Source organism: Photinus pyralis, unplaced genomic scaffold (assembly GCF_008802855.1).
Source record: "Photinus pyralis isolate 1611_PpyrPB1 unplaced genomic scaffold, Ppyr1.3 Ppyr1.4_LG4, whole genome shotgun sequence".
Taxonomy (NCBI): Eukaryota; Metazoa; Arthropoda; class Insecta; order Coleoptera; family Lampyridae; genus Photinus; species Photinus pyralis.
In genome coordinates, this window is record NW_022170511.1 from 27,316,029 (window position 1) to 27,337,552 (window position 21,524).

At 36.4% G+C, this 21,524-nt stretch overlaps 1 protein-coding gene across 3 annotated transcripts in view; it reads left to right on the forward strand.

Annotated features, from left to right (window-relative positions):
* Window positions 1-21,524, forward strand: part of LOC116169962 — a 36,177-nt gene continuing 14,653 nt past the window's right edge. Inside the window, exons 1-4 of one of the 3 annotated variants that reach the window (XM_031486177.1) lie at window positions 1-1,375; window positions 6,818-9,234; window positions 17,272-18,742; window positions 18,793-19,039. In XM_031486177.1, coding sequence (XP_031342037.1) covers window positions 205-1,375; window positions 6,818-9,234; window positions 17,272-18,742; window positions 18,793-19,039 — 5,306 coding nt within the window. In that variant the 5' untranslated portion in view covers window positions 1-204. Of the gene's footprint in view, window positions 1,376-6,817; window positions 9,235-17,271; window positions 18,743-18,792; window positions 19,041-21,524 lie in introns of all 3 variants that reach the window. The other 2 variants (XM_031486178.1, XM_031486176.1) reach the window with 2 other exon arrangements.

The following is a 21,524-nucleotide window of genomic DNA, read 5'->3' on the forward strand; positions in this document are numbered from 1 at the left end:
TATTTCATTTGTTTACATTTAACTTCGTATCGATTTATCTTTCTTCAAAAACATTTTTAAAATGTGCAAATGCCAAAAGTGGGAGCCCAATCCAATAAAAAAATAAAAATAAGGAAGCGTTGTTGAGCAAAATTTTTTAAAAAACTTAGTGCTGGTTCTTTTCTAAAAAATGTGATATTTAAATAATTTCTGGAACCGGAAGACATGGATACTGCTGCCGCTAAAGACGTAAATGAAGCAACCCCGGCATTAGCGTCTACAGATAAAGAAGCAAATAATGCCGAAGAGGCAGTACGCGATGATGCGATTAGCAGCACTACATCAGATAAGTATTTAGATACCACTACCTCCAGTTTAGGTTGCGATTCGGAAGCCGATTTCCTAGAGGCAGAACTGAGCATTTCGAACATTACTCGCGAAAAAATCACCGAGAACGTTGAGGATATTGTGCAGGATTTGGAAAATTTGTTAGGTGGATCCGGGGAGTATTTTTCACGCGAGTCCAGCTCACAGTCCCTGAGTGTCGATCAGACTGATAATAGCAAAGAAACTATATCAGCAGAGATACCCCCTGTAGAACTCGTGGAATCGGTTGAACCCGCATTGAAATTATGCGAGGAAGATACTTATATCGTTGATAGTACTGTTAGTACGAAAACAGATAGTAGTGGTTGTGAGGCGAATGCAGGAGAAGCAAATAAAGATCTAACGGACGAATTTAGAGAGGATGTTCCGCCAGAAAGTGTTGGGACCACAGAGGCGTATCAAAACCTACCAGAATTTACTTCTGCTGAAAACTCCGAGATTGCAGTAATAGCTGCAGGTGTTGAGCCAAATGAAGCTGTTTTACTTTCAAACCAGTTAGAAGAGAGTGCAGAAATTGAAAGCCAGGAGTCTACCGAAGTAACAACTTCGCAGACCGGTAGCATAGAGTTAGCGGCACCAGTGGAAGTTGTGCATGATGCCAATCAAGCGGAAGCTGTATGCTCAATGGATGTGGACGAAGCGGTAAATCAATCTGAACAGTCTCAGGATACAGATTTGTCATCTACCAATGATGAAATAATCGAAGCGGTAGAGGCCAGTGCTACTACTGGTGATACTCGCGAGGCAAATGAAGCGGAAGCAGAGGTGGCCATCGTAAATCGGTCGGAACATGAAACTGAAGTTGTTAATTCAAACACTACAAGTGAAGCGATAGGTCCAGGATCCAAAGCCGTTAATTCAAGAATGCTTGGAATTGATGACCAAGTAGAGGTGCCTTGCTTAGAGGAAAATGTAAGGCCGGTTGACGGTGTAGCTGCGGAAGAAAATGGAGTAGTGGACTCGGCAACATCTGTAAAGGAATTATCTCAAGAGGACCAAGCAGTTATAGGTAATAATTGAGAAATTGATCACTTAGTAGTAAATTGGGGTGTATGAGTGTGGGTAAACGTAAAGTAATTGCTGTGAATCTCTCTAAATGTGTTATGAATGTAGTAAATCTGCTGTAAATGTCTTGACTATGGTTAATATGAAGCGAGTGGCAAATTCGCAAACTAAGGTCCTAGTCTCGGTCCTAGTACTTACGTCATGCCAAAAGTCCTAAAAAAATGTTTAACTTTATAATGATGTCGCAAAGTCTACTAAAGTCGCTGAAAGCTAGGGGAATTCGTAGCAGATATCGAGTGCATTTGGTACACATCCATAGGTATTTTAAGATTTCCAAAGATATTTGTGGATATCATCCACACAATGAAGGATATACTCGTCAATATTTTGGTGTAACTGACATGTACAAATTAATGAAATGCACTTGACAGGGGAACAGCTTTCATTTACTCTTGAGTTTTTACTTTGGGTGTGGTTCATAAGTGGTGTGGTTTCTCGTAGGAGAGATGAGGTAATTACAGTAGACAAGGGGGATATCAGTGTAAAATGTTGGTGTACACTACTAGTATTTTATAGAATTTTTTTTAAATCCTTTAGAATTTTTTTAGAACTTTTTTAGATTTTTTTAAAAATTTTTTCGATACGTTTTTACCGAGGTTTTTACCCAAATGATTATTTAAAAAAATTTTAGAACTTTTTAGAATTTCTTTTAGAATTTGAGTGTATACAAAATTTGAAGTGGTGCAAATCACTGTAGAATTTTGGTGTACAGTACTAGAACTTTTCTTGAATTTTTAACACAATTGTTATTTTACACTATTTTTAGAGATTTATAGAATTTTTTTGTAGAATTTTAGTATATAAAAAATTGGAAGTGGTTTACCCCGAGGGGAAAATCACTGTAGAATTTTGGTGTACATTACGTGCATTTTGTAGAATTTTTGAGAATGTTTTTAGAACTTTTATTGAATTTTCTAGATTTATTTCCCAAGCGCATATACCCAGAATTATTTTATACACTTTGTAGAATTCTAATAGAATTTATTTATTTTATTTTTATATTAATTTTATTAGAATTTTTTTAGAATTTTAGTGTACACACAATTTGAAGTGGTTTACCAGAGGGGAAAATTACTGTAGAATTTTGGTGTACCCTACTAACATTTTGTACAATTTTTCTAGAATGTCTTAGAATGTTCTAGAATTTAAAAATGCGCTATTGTGTCCCCCTGCCCCTATCGCTGTGACATTGTAAGCTATTGTCATACTTTTTTCACTATTTGATTCATTATGGTGTCAAGGTTTGCAACAAGGAATGAATTTTTTATGTGCCATTTACGAGCTAATTTGAAAACGCACGTCAAAACATTGCTTGCGCATGCGCAACCGATTTTCACTTGTGAGCGAATTTTTTTCAAATTTCAACAGAAGGGACTTCTTATAAAAGAAAACTAAACGGCTATTTCAAAGAGTGGCATGCGCATGCGCAGCCCTAATTTTTTTATTTGTGACCACCTTTTCTAAAATTTGAACTTCAACTTTTTATAAGAGCAAATTGAACTCGCACCTCAGACAGAACAAATTGCGCTAGCGCAATCAACTTCCTCTTGGCAGAGCGATTTTTTCAAGATTTTATCAGAAGTTTCTACTTATGAAAGTAAATTGAGCGCCTCGTTGAGCGCCAAAGAATGGATTGCGCATGCAACCCAATTTTCGTAATTATATATTTTCCAGAAATTTTAACTGAAAGCAAATTTGGTTGAGGTAACTACTTTTTCGTAAAAAAAGGCTGTTAATTTGGATATGCGATTTTTGTAAATCGTTTACCATTTGTTATAGACTGTGTCCAAAATAACGATGTCTATCATGGGAATTTCGGAAACCCTTGAAGATATGACGATGGTAAAATTACGGAAAAGTTGCGCAATTAAAGGGTTATAATAATGCAGTGAGAAAATTCCAATTACTTCCGAAGATATGCCAGAAAAACCGAAATTCGCCGATTTTGTTTTTATTTTTTTCTTATGTTATTTGAACAGATATAAAAAAATTAAAAACACTTTTTCATTGCCACTTTTTGAGCTCTACAAGACAGCGTTGAGAGATTTTTAATGCGTTTTGTTTCGGAGAAATCATCATCGTTTATTTTCTTATATGTCCCGCAAAAAAAGTACATACTGTATTGAGTAGAATTTTTTATTACGAATACTCACTTCGCTACTGTTAATTACACTTACTTAGGTAATTGTCCAGGTTGAATTTTCAAAATTCGGTAGTCCTTGTTGCGTGGAATTTCGGGTCAATCGCAAAAAGGTTTCTGTTATCTACGTGAACTGCACGCTACGGCGACCTTGTTGGTTTTGTATCAACATAGAACATTTGAACTAAAACAGAACTGAAATCATAAAATATTAATTTCTCATCATCTTCTAAAGGACAACAGCTTTTGGATGCTGCAGAGGAATAATTCCAATATCTCTATAGGAACAATTATAAAACTGATCAATTATAGATGAGCACTAGTTCCCTTTTCGGCGGCTAAAACGGCTCTACAAATTAAAACATTACTCTTAGCTTCTATTTCCTACTCCTAGAAGAAATAAATACATTTGGAAGCTACAGTTACTTTAGTAACGAAGTGCCCATACTAAAGCGTTTTTAGACACTGGATGTTCAGGTGATCAGAAAAACTGTAGGTTTCTCGGCGCTTCGTTATACAATACTCAGAAAAGCTGCCTTTGGTCTACTGCTATTTACGCCTGCGTGAACACTATTTGGGGAGGCGAAAATATGTTCGAATGTTCTCAGTTAATTTCGACGGTAAAATGTGAATAACTTATTTATACAGTCGTATGAACAGAACCATCTGACACTTTTACCAAATTTCGCCAAGATCAGACTTTTTTCACACCTCGTCGTTCAGAGGTTCACCATCTCGGGGTATGAATGTTGGAAATCTTTTACTAAATCAAAAGGTATACCCAAAAACCTGAAGTGAGACCTGAAGCAGCAAATCATCCTTTTATTTGCTATGGTTTCCGAGAAGGAAATTAGAGCAGAAATGGAAATTTTGAGACTTTTGGGGGCGTAGCTCTTACACCAAACATTTTAGTCCCTTCTACCCCCTTTTTTGACATACTTAGTTGTAACACACTGTACATTTAACATATCGGCAGGTCAGCTGATATCAAAACAGATTATTCTATTCCAAATATAAAACAAAATTTCAGGTTTGGACTGTGATAGCACAGTTTGCAAACAATGTCCCGATAATAAAAACTTTTTTATTTGTAGGAATTTTGAGAAACGGTTTTTACTTTTATTTCCCTTAGTCGTTTGGACCTACCTATGTCAAATAGTACCTAAAAGGACAATGTCAACAAATGGTTCACGGGTTCATTTACTTTTAAAAATATCAAAAAAAACTAGAAATTTATTATTTATTTATACTTGAGCTTTACATTCAGTTATGTTTTTTTGTACTTTTATTTATTTATTTATTTACGGTTGCCCATTATATAACAAAGAGAGAAAAAAAAACACAATAATACATATAAGAAAAATGAAACTTTATTATTTATTACTTTGGTTTTCAAGGGAAAGTAATAAGTTGTGTTGTTTTACATGGTAATTTTTTTTAATGTTACTGAATTTTTTTTTGCAAAAACGGCAGGAAAACGTGATGTGAAATTCGATTATGAGCAACTTTTTTTGTTTTTTGATATAAGTGAGGCATTTTTGCAAGTGACTTTGACAACCTCGAAATTTCGAAAAAATGGCCCAATTCGTATTTTAAAGATACCTCGCTTATTTCTAGAAATATCGAAAAAATCGAGGAAAAAACATATGGATCAAAGTTATTTAGAATCGAATTTTTCAGTCAATTTGAAAACAATGTGCCTTTTTACACAAGTAGTGTAGTACATTAAAAAGAACGGGTGGTAAGTATACAGGGTCTTCCAGTAGTAGGTCAGTCTTGCCTAGCTCATACCTGGTACAAAATATAAAAAAATCTTTTGTGCAAATGTCAATTATAGATGGTTGCCCATCTTTAGAAATTATTTTGCCATGTACAGGGTGTCCTATTTTTACGATGAAAATAAATAACTGATCTTTTAAATAGAACATCCAGTATAGTTGTAGTTCTTTGGATGCCATTTGTTAACCTCTACATTGAAAGCTGTTCACTTTTTGATTTTTTGTCAATGTTACCATCTTATTAATTTTTTTAGGAATACTTCCCCATAAGCAAGCCTCACTTTGATTAATCGTGATTTCAAAGTTAAGAAATAAATTTGAGCAATAATGTTAAGTCAAGGGCAACACTTCGATAATGAAAAAGTTGGATTTAGTGATACAGGGTGTTCACAAGGAAATGGTAAACTTTTCAAACTTCAAAGTGCCATAACTATTTTTTTCACCGATATTTTATTTCGCTATTCGATAGTCTTTTATGTTCTCTTCAATTTTTGTAAGGGGATCCTGTGCTTAAACTCCGTAGTTTTTATCTTATTCCTAGGGTTATTCATTATTTTTCACAAAAGCACCTACCCATTAATTAATTAAGTACATGTTTATACACCGGAGTAGGCTGTGATAATAAAAAACAAAAGAAAGTCAAAAAGTAAACAAGTGTCACAAATTAACTACTTATTATTTTGTAATAAAAAGACTGAAATTCAAAATTTCCATTATTCAAATCCATGGTGTAAATTAGATAGAGATGTATGAACGAGTGTATGAACTAGTTTTGAGCAGCATCGTGGTCAATCCAACGTAAGAAGGAAACCGCAAACTTACACTCAGTCTATCACGCTTCTGCTAGAAAAGTCAACGATTTTTTTTGCGAAAATCATGATCCCACGCAGGGCAGACCGAAATAGATACGAAAAAATGGTTTAGAATTATGCAACCAATTTTGGGGATTTATTGAACTAGTTTTTTTTCAACGATGCTGTTGAAATTGACTTTGACAAGATTTGTACATCAATTGTTTTATTTCCTATGAAGACTTCCAGTCAGGTAGGACACTGATTCTCTTCAAATCATGTTGAGATTGATCTTGTAATTTTTATTTATTTTAAAACTACAGTACTTACAAAACATGATACTACCACGTACCACCCATGGTGGGTAACGTAAAACATGATTGCGTATTTATGGAAAATGGAATCCTGGAGTCATTCTCAGAACAAATCCGTGGAGTGTTTCCGTGGCGCTCGGATTACATACAGAACTGTACTCGGACAGTGCACAATATTGTGCAATTTATACTCATACTTCTTGGGCCAATTCCCACTTTTTATTGGGGGGGGGGGGGTTAAGGGGGGGGCAAAACAAGACAATTTTAGCGGCAACTAATGGTAAATGTTGAATAAATGTGACAAAATATAGTAAATGTCAATGTGGCGTACGAGTTAATTTCAAGGGTTATGTAATGTTTTAGGTGAAGACACCTTGCAAAATGAAAACAATGCAGAAGATACGAATGTTGCAATAATTTCCGAAGATACTGAAAATTATAGTGGAGAAGGCAGAGACACTTTGGAAAATGAAGGGGGCATCGAAATGGTTTCCGAAGCAATGGAAAATTCCCATGTCGAAGGAGACGAAGATAAGTCGGAAAATGTAAATAATGCGGGAGTTGGTGGTGTTCAAATGGTTCCAGAGGGATATGAAAATGTCTCGGAAAATGTCAAAGCAGAATCAGATCAAATAGAAAATGTCAACACAGATGAAGTTGGTGGTGTTCAAATAGTTTCGGAGGCAATGGAGACTGAAAATATCGAACGAAACACAGATATGATGGAAGATATCAAAACTTATCACGTTGGAGACGTTCCAGTAGAGGCAATGGAGAATGAAAATGTCAGCGGAGGAAATATCAACACGGATGAATTTGGTGACATTCAAATGGTTCCAGAGCCAATGGAGAATGTAAATGTCGACGAAGGCGCAGATAAGGGGACTAATATCAACATTGACGTAGTTGGTGATATCCAAATGGTTTCGGAGGCAATGGAGAATGATTGTGCACAAGAAGGCGAGGACAAGATTGAAGATATAAACAGTGTAGAAGTTGACGTCCAAATGGTTTCACAGGCATTGGAAAGTGTATATGCTGAGGTACGCGAAGATAAGTTAGAAAACGAAACCAATGCAGAAATAGATGAAGCCCAAACGGTTCCAGAGCCAATGGAAAACGCAGAGGGAGGCAAAAACGTAAACATCGCAGAAGATTGTGATCACCAAACACTTTCAGAAATGACAAATGATAGTGAAGGCCTGTTAGAAAGTGTCAACTATGTAGAAGACGGAAATATGCTTCCAGAGTTAGATACCAAATTGGAAGAAAGTGAAGATATTGATGGGTCTAAAACTTTAAATGAAGGGACCAATTTGGATTTCAGTGCAGAAATCTCGGAAGATGCGAAGCAGGTGTACTTTGTAAATCAAGAAGAGATACTGCCAAGTTCAAACAATGCCGAAACTTCGGAAGATGTGAGGGAGCCAGAAGTTATCTCTTTGGATCAACCAACCAAATTGTCCCAAGACGAGAGTACAGATTTTGGAATTCTTCAACAAGTTGGAGAGGAACGTTTAGCCGAAACAGAAGAGGAGGAAAAGGCTGCAGTGGTAACGCAAGAGGATGTTGTTCCACCAACACTCCTCCAAGCCGAAGATGAAAAATCAGAACAGTGTATCGAGGAAGTTGAAAAAGAAGAATTTGGGGCAACTGAATCTCAAAGTCCAGCTGGATTAGAAGCAACTCAGTTGGACTGCGCTGATTTGATTGAGAGTGTTCTTCCAGAAATTTCATCTGGTGTAGATGAAGCAGCTAGTCCGGAAATGCCAGAATCTCAGAAACAGATGGAGATTTCTGACATAGACATGACACCGTTCATGAATCAGGTCCTGGATGCCGAAGGAACAGAATCTCCTACGTTTGCGCAAACGGATTCCTTGGGAATCACTGATGAAATGCTGGGTCAAATGAACGAAACCGAACCGATTTCAACTTCGGTCGAATACGCAGGAACTAGTGATTCAGCATCGGAGTATATCAATCAAGAAGATTTGCCGCTTGGTATTGATGAATCGGAAATGCAAGCCGCAACCCAGTACATCACGGAGGACACCTCGGAGCTTGATCTGGCATGCAAAAGCATACAGATTGAAATGGTATCGGAGAAGGAGCAGGACGATTTCCTCCAACAAGGCAGCTGTGGAACGAGATATATGGAGCTTGCTCCTGACGAAAGTATGAGCGAGCAGAGTATCGCAATAGCCTCAATTATGAGCGAAATGGGCGGGGAAGAGGGGGAAATTCCAATGTTAGGTTTAGAGGAGCCGGTATCTCTATCTGATTTGTCGGAACCTTCAGCGCCATTTATGGGTGAGAAGGACAACTTGGATGACCCGGGAAGCAATATGGACGGCGATCCGACGATTGAATTAAGACAACCGTTAACAGTAGAAGTCGAAGGAGCTATGAGCACAGAAGATATAACCGAAATTGAGGAGCCGAGTCAAAGTGATGTCGAATCGTTGAAAACTCTGACAAGTGAAAATGTACATTCCATATTAAAAATTTATAATCCCGAGGATTCAACTGTGGAGGCAGCTCAATCTGATACTTCCGTGAAAGTTGAGCTTCCTTCGACAACAACTGAATTTTTGCAGACTGCCAAAGAGGATGCTGATTCACCCGAATCCAATAGAATAACCAGTACAGAGTTTGTTTCCGAGACTAATGCTAGTGATACAGGAGTTTCATCAACTTATGACGCGGTAATGACGGAAGAAGCAGCAGTAGTCGATAAGCAAGAGGTCACTTCAGCGTGCTCATCTGACGAGAATAAGGTTTGTAACGTTTGTTTGATTTTGTACAATGTTTTCTTTCTTTTGTTTCTGTTTTATGCAGTCTGCTGATCGTTCTATATTCACTTACATATTTTTTATTGTCATAACACGGTAGTATTTGCGCAATTCTCTGACATTTTTTGTGTGTTTTGTTTTTTATTTCTATTGAAGAATTTAATGTCATTAAGTTGTCAATTTTGAAGGTAAGTTTTTATTTATTTTATTTCAATTTAAAACGCCTTTCACAATTGTTTATTGTGATTTATATTTGTACAACGCGGAAAGGAGAGGGGGACAATGGCAATCATAAGCATTTAAATTTGATTTGCTGATATAGATTGATCTTAAAATTGACACATGAACTGCATCGCCGTGATAAATCAGTAAAAAATCAGGTGGCGTTTAACGAAAATTGGACGCATATGTGAAAAGTCGAATATTTGATGCACAGAAGGTAAAACCAACTTTCTCCGTAGAGAATTTTAAAATAATATTGAATGTTTTATTTTATTGTAGTCCAGTTCTTTTTTGCATGGTCGCGAGGAAAATATTGCTAGCTGGATAGAACAGACATTAGCGTACGCGCACGCGCAGAATAAACTTCATGTCCATTTGTAATTGTAATATTAGACATTGTTGTTTGTTCATTCTGTATTGTTATAACGTTTAAAAATCAAGTCACAGACTTGGAAAAGTTGAGTTGGACATTATAATTTTGATTAATTGTAGTATATGTATTGCTATCACGAACTTGTAAATTAAGATGGACTGCCGATCAGTTGCATAGAGGTAGAAATGGTCCTAGCATGGTCGCCGCCTTGATGTGCACGTTTTAGTTATTTTCTAGGGGAATTTTCCTAGTGCTCAAGTTTTGAGACTATTGCAGCCTTGGAAAATGACATGTGTCACAGTAATTTATTTAGAAAACGTGAGGTTAATGTTGGGTTAATGCCATATATATAAGAGAAGTATATGGATAACCGCCTATGATTGCAATGTGCAAATTGTTCGCCATAAAAGAGAGCTGCCCTATTCCTTAGTCCTGAACTCTGTATTTATGCGCAAACTCCCCAAGTAAATATTTACTTCTCTCCGCCTACTTTTAAGTAGCGCCAATTTCAAATTTCATAACCTATAACTCGAAAATAGGGTTAAAATTTTATTAAACCATTATTGTGTGCAATTACCATATGTAAACACAACCACGCACCATTCGGAAACTTCACCCAGACTTCTATTCGCTTCATGCAAGTTCATATTCACCACATTGGCCCCATTCCACCTGCCGACTCCTATCACTATTGTCTGATCCTGTGATGTCTTTAGATAAGTATACTAGCTGGCCGAGGCCCACCCTCCCAAGACCAATCGCCGCCGAAACGTTTCTTACCTGTTGACTATATCGCTTCGATTCCCCTACTTGCATCTTCACCGAGAGGGACGACGACAATTTGAATCTTCCCTTTTTTGTGCCCTCAACATTGTTTTCGGCACACAAGGATTCGGGACCTGCAGTCAATGGCCTACTTGAATGATTTCACTGCCAACTCAAATCAGCGCTCACGTGCCCCCCAGTGCGTTCTGGTTCAAAGTACTCCGTATCGTTCTGCTTGGAAACTGTAGCATTTTCACGGAGAACTTTCGAGCTTCCTCAGCGGAGTTTGTTTACAGTTACACACTTCGAAGGCAAACTTTGTAACGATTTAGAAACTTAAATTGCAATTGAAATAATGAAATTGGATAAGTTCGAATCAGCTATAATATAAAGTGATACATTACCAATGTTCAAAGAAACACAATTAAATTAAAGACATTTACTGATTTTAAAATAAAATTAACATTGTCGAGTTGGAAATCTTTTAGGTGTTAAGGGACCCCCATATAACTTCGTGCCCCCATCATGCTTGCGTGCATCCAAATCAATGCAGTCATAGCGGTTAAAATGACGAGAACACAACCTTGTTTTTACATCATCGAATTCCGATAGTTCACATGCTTGCAGTCACCGATTCTTGTTGCTTTTTTCACTTGGGAATCTAATAACAAGTATGGCATAAATGAATTGATTGCAGATAATTGCATTGTAACTTACTTGTGCCATGAAACCGAAAAATCCACTTTCCCACAAGTACCTGCATTTCTTTATTTCTAAGTAATGAACACACTAAAATTGCCAAACATTAGGTATTCCATTACAATTAATGTGTATCACTTACGTATACTGATTTATATAACTACGAAAGGCTTCTTTACTATTAAAATTAAACAAAAGTTCAATAACTCATAAACAAAACAAACAATTTAACCTCAATCCGTTATGTCAAACTGGAGTAAATGCTTGGTAAATAACACTACATAATAACAGGCAAGCGCATTAGCGCCTAGTTCCCAACTAATGACAGAAGTATATTTCCATCCACTAACGTTGGCGATAGGCGTGTCCACTCGTTTATCCATATACTTCTCTTATATATATGGTTAATGCTTGTTTATTAGTTGATTTGAATTTCGCGCGTGAGTGGACATCATGGCGGCCCTCTTGTAGGTGTCATTTGTTAATTTAGCATTAGCTGTCCATCTCAATTTATAAGTTCGTGATTGCTATGCGCACTGGAAAACCCCAAACGCCCAAAAAAAGATTCATTTAACGTCCGGCTCTTCTATTTAAAACATTTTTTCCCTTCTACACTTTCCGCCTCTGCTTTTTTTTATCAAAATTACTGCGCGTGTTTGAATGATCCCAACACCTGTGTTTACATTCCACGCATATCTGCTATCTGCTTACCTGTAAGCTTAATTAGTTTTTACGCACCGATAACGAACTTCTTAGCGATGTGTAGAACTTCGATATGCTGATGTTGCATAATAAATATCGAATACCGATATACGTTTTGCCGCATTTTCATTTTTGCAGTTATTCTTTACATATGAAACAAGTTAAAAAAAACATTACAAACATTGCGTCTGTGGTCAAATCAAACCCTTGCTTTGCTTAACCCAAGTGTTTAACGCTTGTGATGTTGGGTTTCTAATTAACTAATTTAACCATTCACGATATGGACACAATATAGCAGTGTATTGTCCTTGTTTATCTGCTTAGTGGGTGCAAGCACTTTATAAGGGTGCCGTGAAATTTTTAAATATTTACTTAATTTAACATTACATTAATTAAAAAAGGAATTAAAATAATTATAAAAAATGAATATTCGTTTTTTATTACAATTCTTAGTTTTAGTTTCTTATTTTATTTATTTCTATGGTTCATAATTAATAATTATTAAGCAGATAAACAAGAACAATACACTGCTATATTGTGTCGATATCGTGGATGGTTAAATTAGTTAATTAGACACCCCACATCACAGGCGTTAAACACTTGGGTAAAGCAAGGCAAGGATTATGCAACATCAGCATTTTTCGAAGTTCTACACATCGCTATTCGATATTTCAATGTCGATATTGACGAACGATATTTCATATATCGATATTCGATATATCGATATTCGATATGTCGATATTCGATATATCGATATTCAATATGTCGATATATCGATCGTCGAGGTTTTGCCATATCGTCATATATTAGGATATTAGGAAAATATCGATATATCAGCCCACCCCTAGTGATTATATAATGAACTACCAAGCAAAGTTATGCAGGGAAAAGTTATACAATACTTTTAAATGTTTGAAATGTGCACACTGTAACGGCATTATCTCTATATATACAGGGTGGTGCACAGTAAGTAGGAACATTGAGATTTAACATGGGAAATTAGTTTTATGCAAAATCCCGCTCTGCTGTACATTTTACAGAAAAAACTGTAGAGTTTAAAGTTGTTCAGAATTAAAAGATGCATACAAAACTGTTTTTACATGTTTTATTAAGCTTTTGGTATATTCGCAAATTTAAAAATAAGTATTTATTATCTATACAGTGAGCTGCTAAAATATGGAAAATTTAAAATAAAAAATAAAAAATCAGGTATTGGGTTAAAAAATGCTCGTACACGTCTATTATTATCTTTTTTATGCATTTTTTGCTTTAAAAAGAATATATACAGGGTGCGTCAAAAAGTAGATTTTGGTACCGAAGTTGATTTTTTTAAATGGAACAATGTTCGATTCCTATGTCATATTCTACGCATAATAAAAATAATTCGAAAATAGATTTTTTGTAATTTCGTTATCAAATACTGAAATTTAGTTGGCGTTTTCAGTTTTAAAACAGCAGTCATTTAGCTACAAGTGTCACATTTTGACACATTGGCGCACAATCTAAATTGGCGCACTGGTACATTAGTCCCAAACTATAACTACATGACTCTCAATAATTGCCTGAACTACTAAAATTTTATTTTTTCTTTAACTTACAATTCAACGTAATCGATTATAGGAAAACGATTATTAACGAAAATACGCTAATAGGTACCTTCTCGTTAATGCTACTCAATTGTCGCTGCGTAACCCACACCTCAAAGCGTGCATATGCTGGACGTGAGTTTGGAGGAAGTAAATACGATCTAGCTTCTTTTGCAGCCGCTTCAACGTCGGATGAAATACTCACATTTTCATCGGAATGGTTCATTTTGCTAGCAAAAGTTTCCAAACGCGATTTAAACATAAAAGACGCTTCAAACAAAGATGACAGTTTGTTTATCCATAGCAACGCATTAGGTATTGCGATAATACATGGGTATTCAATCTTAAAATAAAGGTCTTTTCCCATGATAATAATTCACATTTTATCAATTTCTTGACGAAATTACAAAAAAAACCTTGTATGCAACACGTTGCAAATTTTGTCTTTGGCGCACACGACGTGTTTGTCCAACTCGCAGCGCTCATTGGACAAATACACGTCTAGTGCGCCAAAGACAGTCAATTTGCAACTTGTTACATAAATAGCTATAAAAAAAATCAACTTTGGTTGGTAATCTACTTTTTGACGCAACCTGTATATTTATTTTTAGTGCAAAAATTGCCCAAGAAAAAATTATGGTAAACGTGTGCGAGCATTTTTTTAACCCTAACACCTGATTTTTAAATGAATTTGTTCCATATTTTAGTCTCACTCTATAAATAAAAATGAATGAAATGTCTGTCTGTCTATCTTTTATGCCCACCTAAACCGTTCATCCATTGCGATGACACTTTGGGGAATGGTTGGACGTATGCCCGCGAAAGTTTCTAAGTTAGCAAATCACTTTCAAAAATTCCCATGAGAACGGGAAAAAATGCGATTTTACGATTTACAGTCGAAAAGATACTCGACATTTAGAACGTAGTTTTCTTTGAAGGCGTCAAGGTGTACTTCAAAAGCACTTCCTGAAGTTACCACGGGAACGATGAAAAACGGGAATGGGGTACGGGAAAAAATGAGATTTCCCAAAGGCGGAACGAAGTTCGCCGGGACTGCTAGTCTCAAATAGCAATCACACACAAAAATTCACATTACACAGGATGACCGATCATTACTATAGGAGCGAATCACAAAGAAAACGTCCGCATGACGTAGTTTACACAATAGTATTTATTCATAATTAATAAACGAAATGTGAAAGTGTTTTAGTTTTCAGTAATAATAGAAAATATTATATCCCATCCTCGTCGCCATTATAATAATTTCTATGATACTGATACACTCATTTTCACGTTTTGTTTATTAATTAAATGACTACATACATACATAGTTGACAATTAATCAAATTTATAACGTGTAATTCAACTTTTTCCAAATCTGTGACTTGATTTCTAAAAATTATAACAGGCGCTGTACAGTTGCAACACGTTGAGGCGTGTATTCATATAGCCAACGAATTCGGCCGAATGGTTTCGTTCTGCTAATGTGTACGTACAACCAATCTCGAGCGAACGAATATGTTATAGCATTCTCTAGATTTCGCTCACCAGGCGGCACTTCAAAGAAAATTCGCGATGAGTTCGTTCAGTATATTTTCTAGGTGTACGGCCCACAGTAATTCGCAATTATAACTCTGTTCAATAGTTAATGGATGCGTTCACCAGACGAAACGCTTCATGAGCGCTACCTAAAGGCGGGAATACTCTACCAAGGTTTTCCGCGCGAGCTGCTGTCTGATAGCACTTTTGAGGTGTACATATCACTGTAAGTCGGACAATAGATTGGTATTTACATCTTGACAGTGCTATCAGACAGCACCTCGCGCGAGTATTCTGGCCTTTAGGTAGCGCTTATGAAGCGCTTCGTCTGGTGGACGCGCCCATTGTCCTGGCAGGTAGCAATGGAATTTTGTTTTAATGTTTAATAAAATTAAAAAGTACAGGAGTGCCTAATTTGACTACTTGAAGTTAAACGTACAATGTTGTCAGTGCTTCGCTTATTGTACCATGGTCTAACTAAGGTGCTTCCACTTTTTTTTCCCACTAGACATAATATGTTATATCAGCGTCATGGAAACGTATCTGTTGAATACATTGAACCACATACTTTGTCACTGGAACGGCACCGCCCGTAATCAGCCGTTGCCAGGGGCCGTGGCGAAATTTTGTGAGAGAGATGGGTAGAGGTAGGTATCCCTTACCTTGTTTCACTCACATGCGCTTATGGGATGGTTTATACTACGTCTTACATTTTGCTTATTTTTGTCTAAAATAAGTTATTAAGAGATTTGCAAAAATGGTCATGAATTGTGATGCATATACATGGAATCATTTTCATAATAAAAATTCAATTTCATGGGTACGTTTTGATAACATTTTTCAACCTCGACGCGCGCATTTAATATTTTTGCGCATGGCGGCATTTGCACCGCTTAGATGTCTTTACTAATGTACCTCCCACTGGTTGAATATATGCCAAAAGTTATAAAATCAGATACTAAACCGCAAGGCCTACTTTGGGCTTTGTACTATTTTCGGTATCAGAAAAAAACCATTCATTTGTTTTTCGGGCGGTACACTTTTGAATTTGAACCTTCTGGAGTATATAAAAATTTTTCATTTCGGGAAGATTTGCAACGACAGAATTTGGAATTATCCCTAGTGAAATGAACACTTTACTTTGGCTGACTTACTAAGGGACGCGCGTGAAAATTTTGGTGTTGATAAGGGAAAAACTTTATATAATATTCTAAAGTCAATTTGCAAGGACAAGTATATCCACACAAAATATTTATACGATAACTGTTTAACTTTATATCTGACGAATTAATTTATATAATAAATTTTTTAATAGTGACAACAACAGTACATGTTTATTGCAGCATCTCACCAATCTCCAGGATAACGTGTAGTATAATTTTATACAAAACAACTTCAGCGTTCCATTTTTAATTAATTATACAAAACTAACACAAAATTACATAAAACCACTATAAAACAATTAAAATTAAATCTCGTAAAATTGACGTGGGTCAAATTTCGTTTCACAAAACGCAGAACTGCCTTGTGATGGCGCTGTTAATGTTGGCTTCATAAAGCAATCCAGTTATTTTTTTCATCCAAGATTTCATTACCCTAACATGGCCTACTACCGGGACAATAACTATTGAACGGAGTATACTATATACTGCGTATACACTCGCCAAAATAAACAAGTGCTTGAGAAAGCAGTTGTTTGGATGTATGTGGGCAGAAATATTAACGTCGAACGAATTTGGGAGAATTTGAATGAACCCATTCGTCCGAATTCGTTCTCTATATGAATACGGGCCTTTACGTAACTTAACGGGGTACATCACATAAGATTTATTGTTTACAATTTGTCAATTTGATTCTTCGTGTGTCAATAATTTCATTTCTTCCTTGTACTTAACTGCAGGGAGTTCGTAACTGCGTGCTTTTTCATTACTATTTTGCAATATTCATTCTCACATTTTGTTTTGTTCTCTTGACTTCTGTGTGGATGTGCCGTATTTGCATTATCTGGATCTGCGATCACAATGAATATAATAAAAACAATCGAAGAAGATATTAAAATAAAACATTGTCCACATTTATGTTGTTCTTCCGCTGGTTCCTTTTGGATTACTGCTATGATTAGTTATTTTATTACAGGTCGAAGTGGAACAAAGTTCAGGTGTAGTTGAGGATTTACCAAAATGCTCTAACTTAATATCGGATATTGTAGTTGAAAAAATTGAAAAAATGCATAGTCCAAAAATAACTATAAAACCAATAGTTAAACCATCGGACAGTCTTGGTATGTGTAGTCCCAAACCCGCAATTCTTAAACCCGAGGATGCAGAAAGGGAGAGTCTAAAAATAACTTTGAAATCGCTACTAAAGTCATCAAGTGAATCGCACTACGTTCCAGAAAGGTACAATACTAAAATGACTAGAAGGCAAGCTATGAAACAAGCGGAGCTTATGGCGGCAGAACAAGAGAAAGCTAACAAGCTCACGATAAAATCTATGTCCAAATATGACGGAAACGAGACAGAGGATCGGCATAGTCCAAAGATAACCATAAAACCCATTCGAAAGCCTGATGAATTGCAGATTTCCAGATTAACGATAAAACCAATTCCTCATTCGACGGAAGAAATGGAAGAGCAAAGGCCGAACCCAAAAATCACGATCAAGCCGATCATGAAACCAGTGGAGGAAGGTGACGAAGTCTATTCGAAGTTTAAGTCCAGGTATTCATCAGATATGGAAATTGAAGAACGGCACAGTCCGAAAATAACGATAAAACCGATCCCAAAACCTGACGATTATAATTCCAAGTTGATTATTAAACCGATTCCGAAAGGTGTCGATTTCGAGAATGCGCCCGAAGAAAGGCACAGTCCGAAAATAACTATAAAACCCATAAAACCTCCCGACGATATTCAAATTTCCGTCGAAGATCAGCATGGCGCAAAAGTGACAATTAAGCCAATTCCCAAAGACGAAACGGAGGACAGATCGTCACACAGGATGTTGCGAAAATCGATTGCTAAGCGCGAGGAGTATCAAGAGTCGTCGTCGAGTCCGCGTATTACGATCAAACCGATCGTGAAACCGCAAGAGGCGTACGAGCGAATGGACGAAGGCCCCTCGCACACCTTCAAATTAAACATTAAACCGGTCGTACGGCCCGCCGAAAGTAGCCTAAGTCCGAAAATCACAATAAAACCGATACCGAAAACCGATCAGGCGCAATCCTTTGAACTCATCGACTTTGAAGAACAGATTAAGCAAGAGCGAATAGTGCTTAAGATTCCAAAAAATCGAAAGGAAAGTGAGCGCGTTAATAAAATAAAAGTCAAGCTTTCCAAGGATCATGGAGTTGCGCAAATTTTGCCCGCCAAACGTCCGTCATCCGAAGCGATGGAGTCGGAACCGAAACTGTTCAAGACTGAGTTTTCATCGGATATGTCGATTAGCTTAGTGCCGAATCTGCCCGAGGTGAAGAAAGAAAATATCGAGATAAAACAGGAGGATACCGGTGATCCATTATCCGAAATACCAGTGTTTGAGATTCGGCTTGACTCGACATCCGGAGCGGGTACGGCGCCGAAACCTTCGTTGCCGGTACCGATTAGTAGGTTTTTTAATGCGTTTTGGAGTGAGGTTTCATTTTACGGGTTGCAGGTGTTCCACTGCCTACGCCTCGCAAACGAGGTAGGCCGAGAAAGGTACCGTTGGAGGTGAGGGAGGAGTTTAAAGACATCAAGGAAGAAGTGAAGGAGGAGCCGGTGGTGGAAGTCGTCGAGTCGAGTAGACCGAAGCGAAGCTGTAGAGGACCCTCGGTTCGAACGACTTTGGGTATTAAGCCGAGAAAGCCAAGGGGTAGCGGACGAGGGCGTGGTCGGCCACCTGGTCCTCGATCTGCAAAAAAGGTTTGTTGCATATGTTTTAATTTGTAGATTGTAATTAGTTTGACATTTTCATTTAAAAAAAAGACATCTCGTTTTCGAGAGCTACAAAGGTATAATGTAATCACAAATACAGAGGCAGTTAATGGACCAGTGTTTACTTGTTAAGTGTGTGATCAAATAAGATAGAAATAATGATAATTGTGTCAATTTAAAGCCATTTATTATGGCAGACTTGAAACAGTTTGGCTGCCATTATACATTACATATTAGGGCCATAAAAATTAATTGCGCTTTTACTTTCACGTAAACGAGGTATGGTATTTAATTACATTACATTTTTGCTACATGTGTTATGGTTGTTTGAATCACTTTTAACAAAAATTAGTGCATAGAAAATATACAAAAACGGAAATTTCAATAGTTATTTTCTTTGAACTTTTGTCTCACATCATTTTTGTACTGTACACCTGTAATAAGTCTGACAACACGCCGCTGAAGTTTGAAAATGTGTTTCGTTTTAGTGCAAAATCCTCAGACGATGATTCTATAAGTCATATAAGAAACAATAAGGCTATGAGTATTCAAAAACTACTGGGGACGACAATGTATACATTTTCCTTATTAAAAACATCTTCTTCGAAGTCTTCTTTGAAATATATGATATATGTTGCTCCCAAGTAATTGTGTGGTCTATGTATACTCCCAAAAACTGTACACTGCCATGATTCTTCATTACAGAAATTCATTTTTCCCATGAAAACGTAATTTCTGAGTTTTTGAGCTATTCTTATTTCTATTTATCCATTCGGTGGTAATTTCGAGTAAAAATTCTATTGTGTTAATTATCACGATCTACACTTTCTGTCATAAGATTAGGTTCGTCTGCATATAGAATTGGAAATGACGTAGGTATTGTTGGCAGTGGGTAAGGTTTTCCTAATATTATTAAAAGTCAGTATTAAATAATATTTAATTAATAACTAACAGAGCAACACATGAACAGTTACATGGCGTGCGCATGACAACAGACAGTCGACGGAAGTGACGTATAGATAAAAATGTAGATAATAATTCAAAATGTGAATTTACTAACAGGTATGTGTTTTAGTAGATCGTTTACATTGATTAAAAACGTAAAATAAACAAGTTGTAAATCAGAATATGCATGATGAAAGCGCATTTTTGGTAATACCGATCAGTATTTTATTAGCGAAGTTTAAAATTATCTATCTCATGAGTAATCTAACTCAAAATAGACTAGACCCCTCACATCTACACTATAGCAGAAAGCTTTTGGTGAAAATTTGAGGTCTAACTATTGTAATTGCTGAGATCTCAGCCGGACAGCCAGCCAGCCAGCCAGCGTTAACGAATATAATAGCGTATTTTTTTCAAAAATGCGCTAAAAATACATACATCAAGAGATCAAATACAAAAATCGGAGTAACTATAACAAATTCTAAAAATTAAAAATATTTTAAGATGGAAAATTACGAAAATTCGAAATACGAGAAAATTCAGACAAAATAACAGTCTAAAATTCAAATCTATCAAAATTCAAGAAACTTAAATTAAAAACTAAATCTGCGATGGTGTAGGCTCCAAGTTACAAGCCAAACTACCGTCTCGATCCCCTATGAAAATGTGCTTCCCCCTACCCCTGGTTTCTCTTTAATGAGACAATTTGTCAGAAATGCTCTAAAATATGTATGATGTTGTAATGTTCCTAGGGGGGTCTATCAAGCCGACACGGAAAACGTTGACTTACCCTATACTTACGGTTGGCAACTCTGGCAAAAACTACAAGCAGAGCCACCTACCTTTCAAGTCGAAACGATGGTAGTCTCGCGGTACTTTTGAATTTGGATGACAGTCGGCTCGATATGGGATGGTACGAATGGACTCCTACGTTGTGTAATCGGTTCTTTTATGTGTTGGGACGTGAGACATAATCGGGAAGGGAATTAAATAAAAGACAGAACTTTTGTGCGTAAGAAATGACAAGATCAAATAAATATATTAACGCACACACAAGACCATGCCAGGGAAACCTTCTACGGGACTAAAACCCTGGCATAGGCCATACAAATACATAAAATAAATCACCTACAGCAATAAAATGCAAGAGAAAATACACATAAATAAGACATCTCAAATGGTATGATAAAAATCAGATAATCAAATCAAATGCAATTAAACAAGTTCATAAAAACAAAATACACAAGACATCATAAATGCAGTGGAAAACATGATAAATCAATTCAGTGCAAAAAAACATCAAAATACCTGTACGATAAATAGAAATAACAAATACAACTCGTCAAATAAACAAATTGCATGTACATAGGAAACATGTAAATGGTGTGGCTCTACTCCATCCTTCAGTTAACATAATTTAATTTAACACGAAAAGTACATGTGAGAATGCCATTGGCCAAATAGCAAGTATTCATGTGAAAATCGATTATCGCTCAAACAGAACATATTTTAAATAGAGGAAATGTA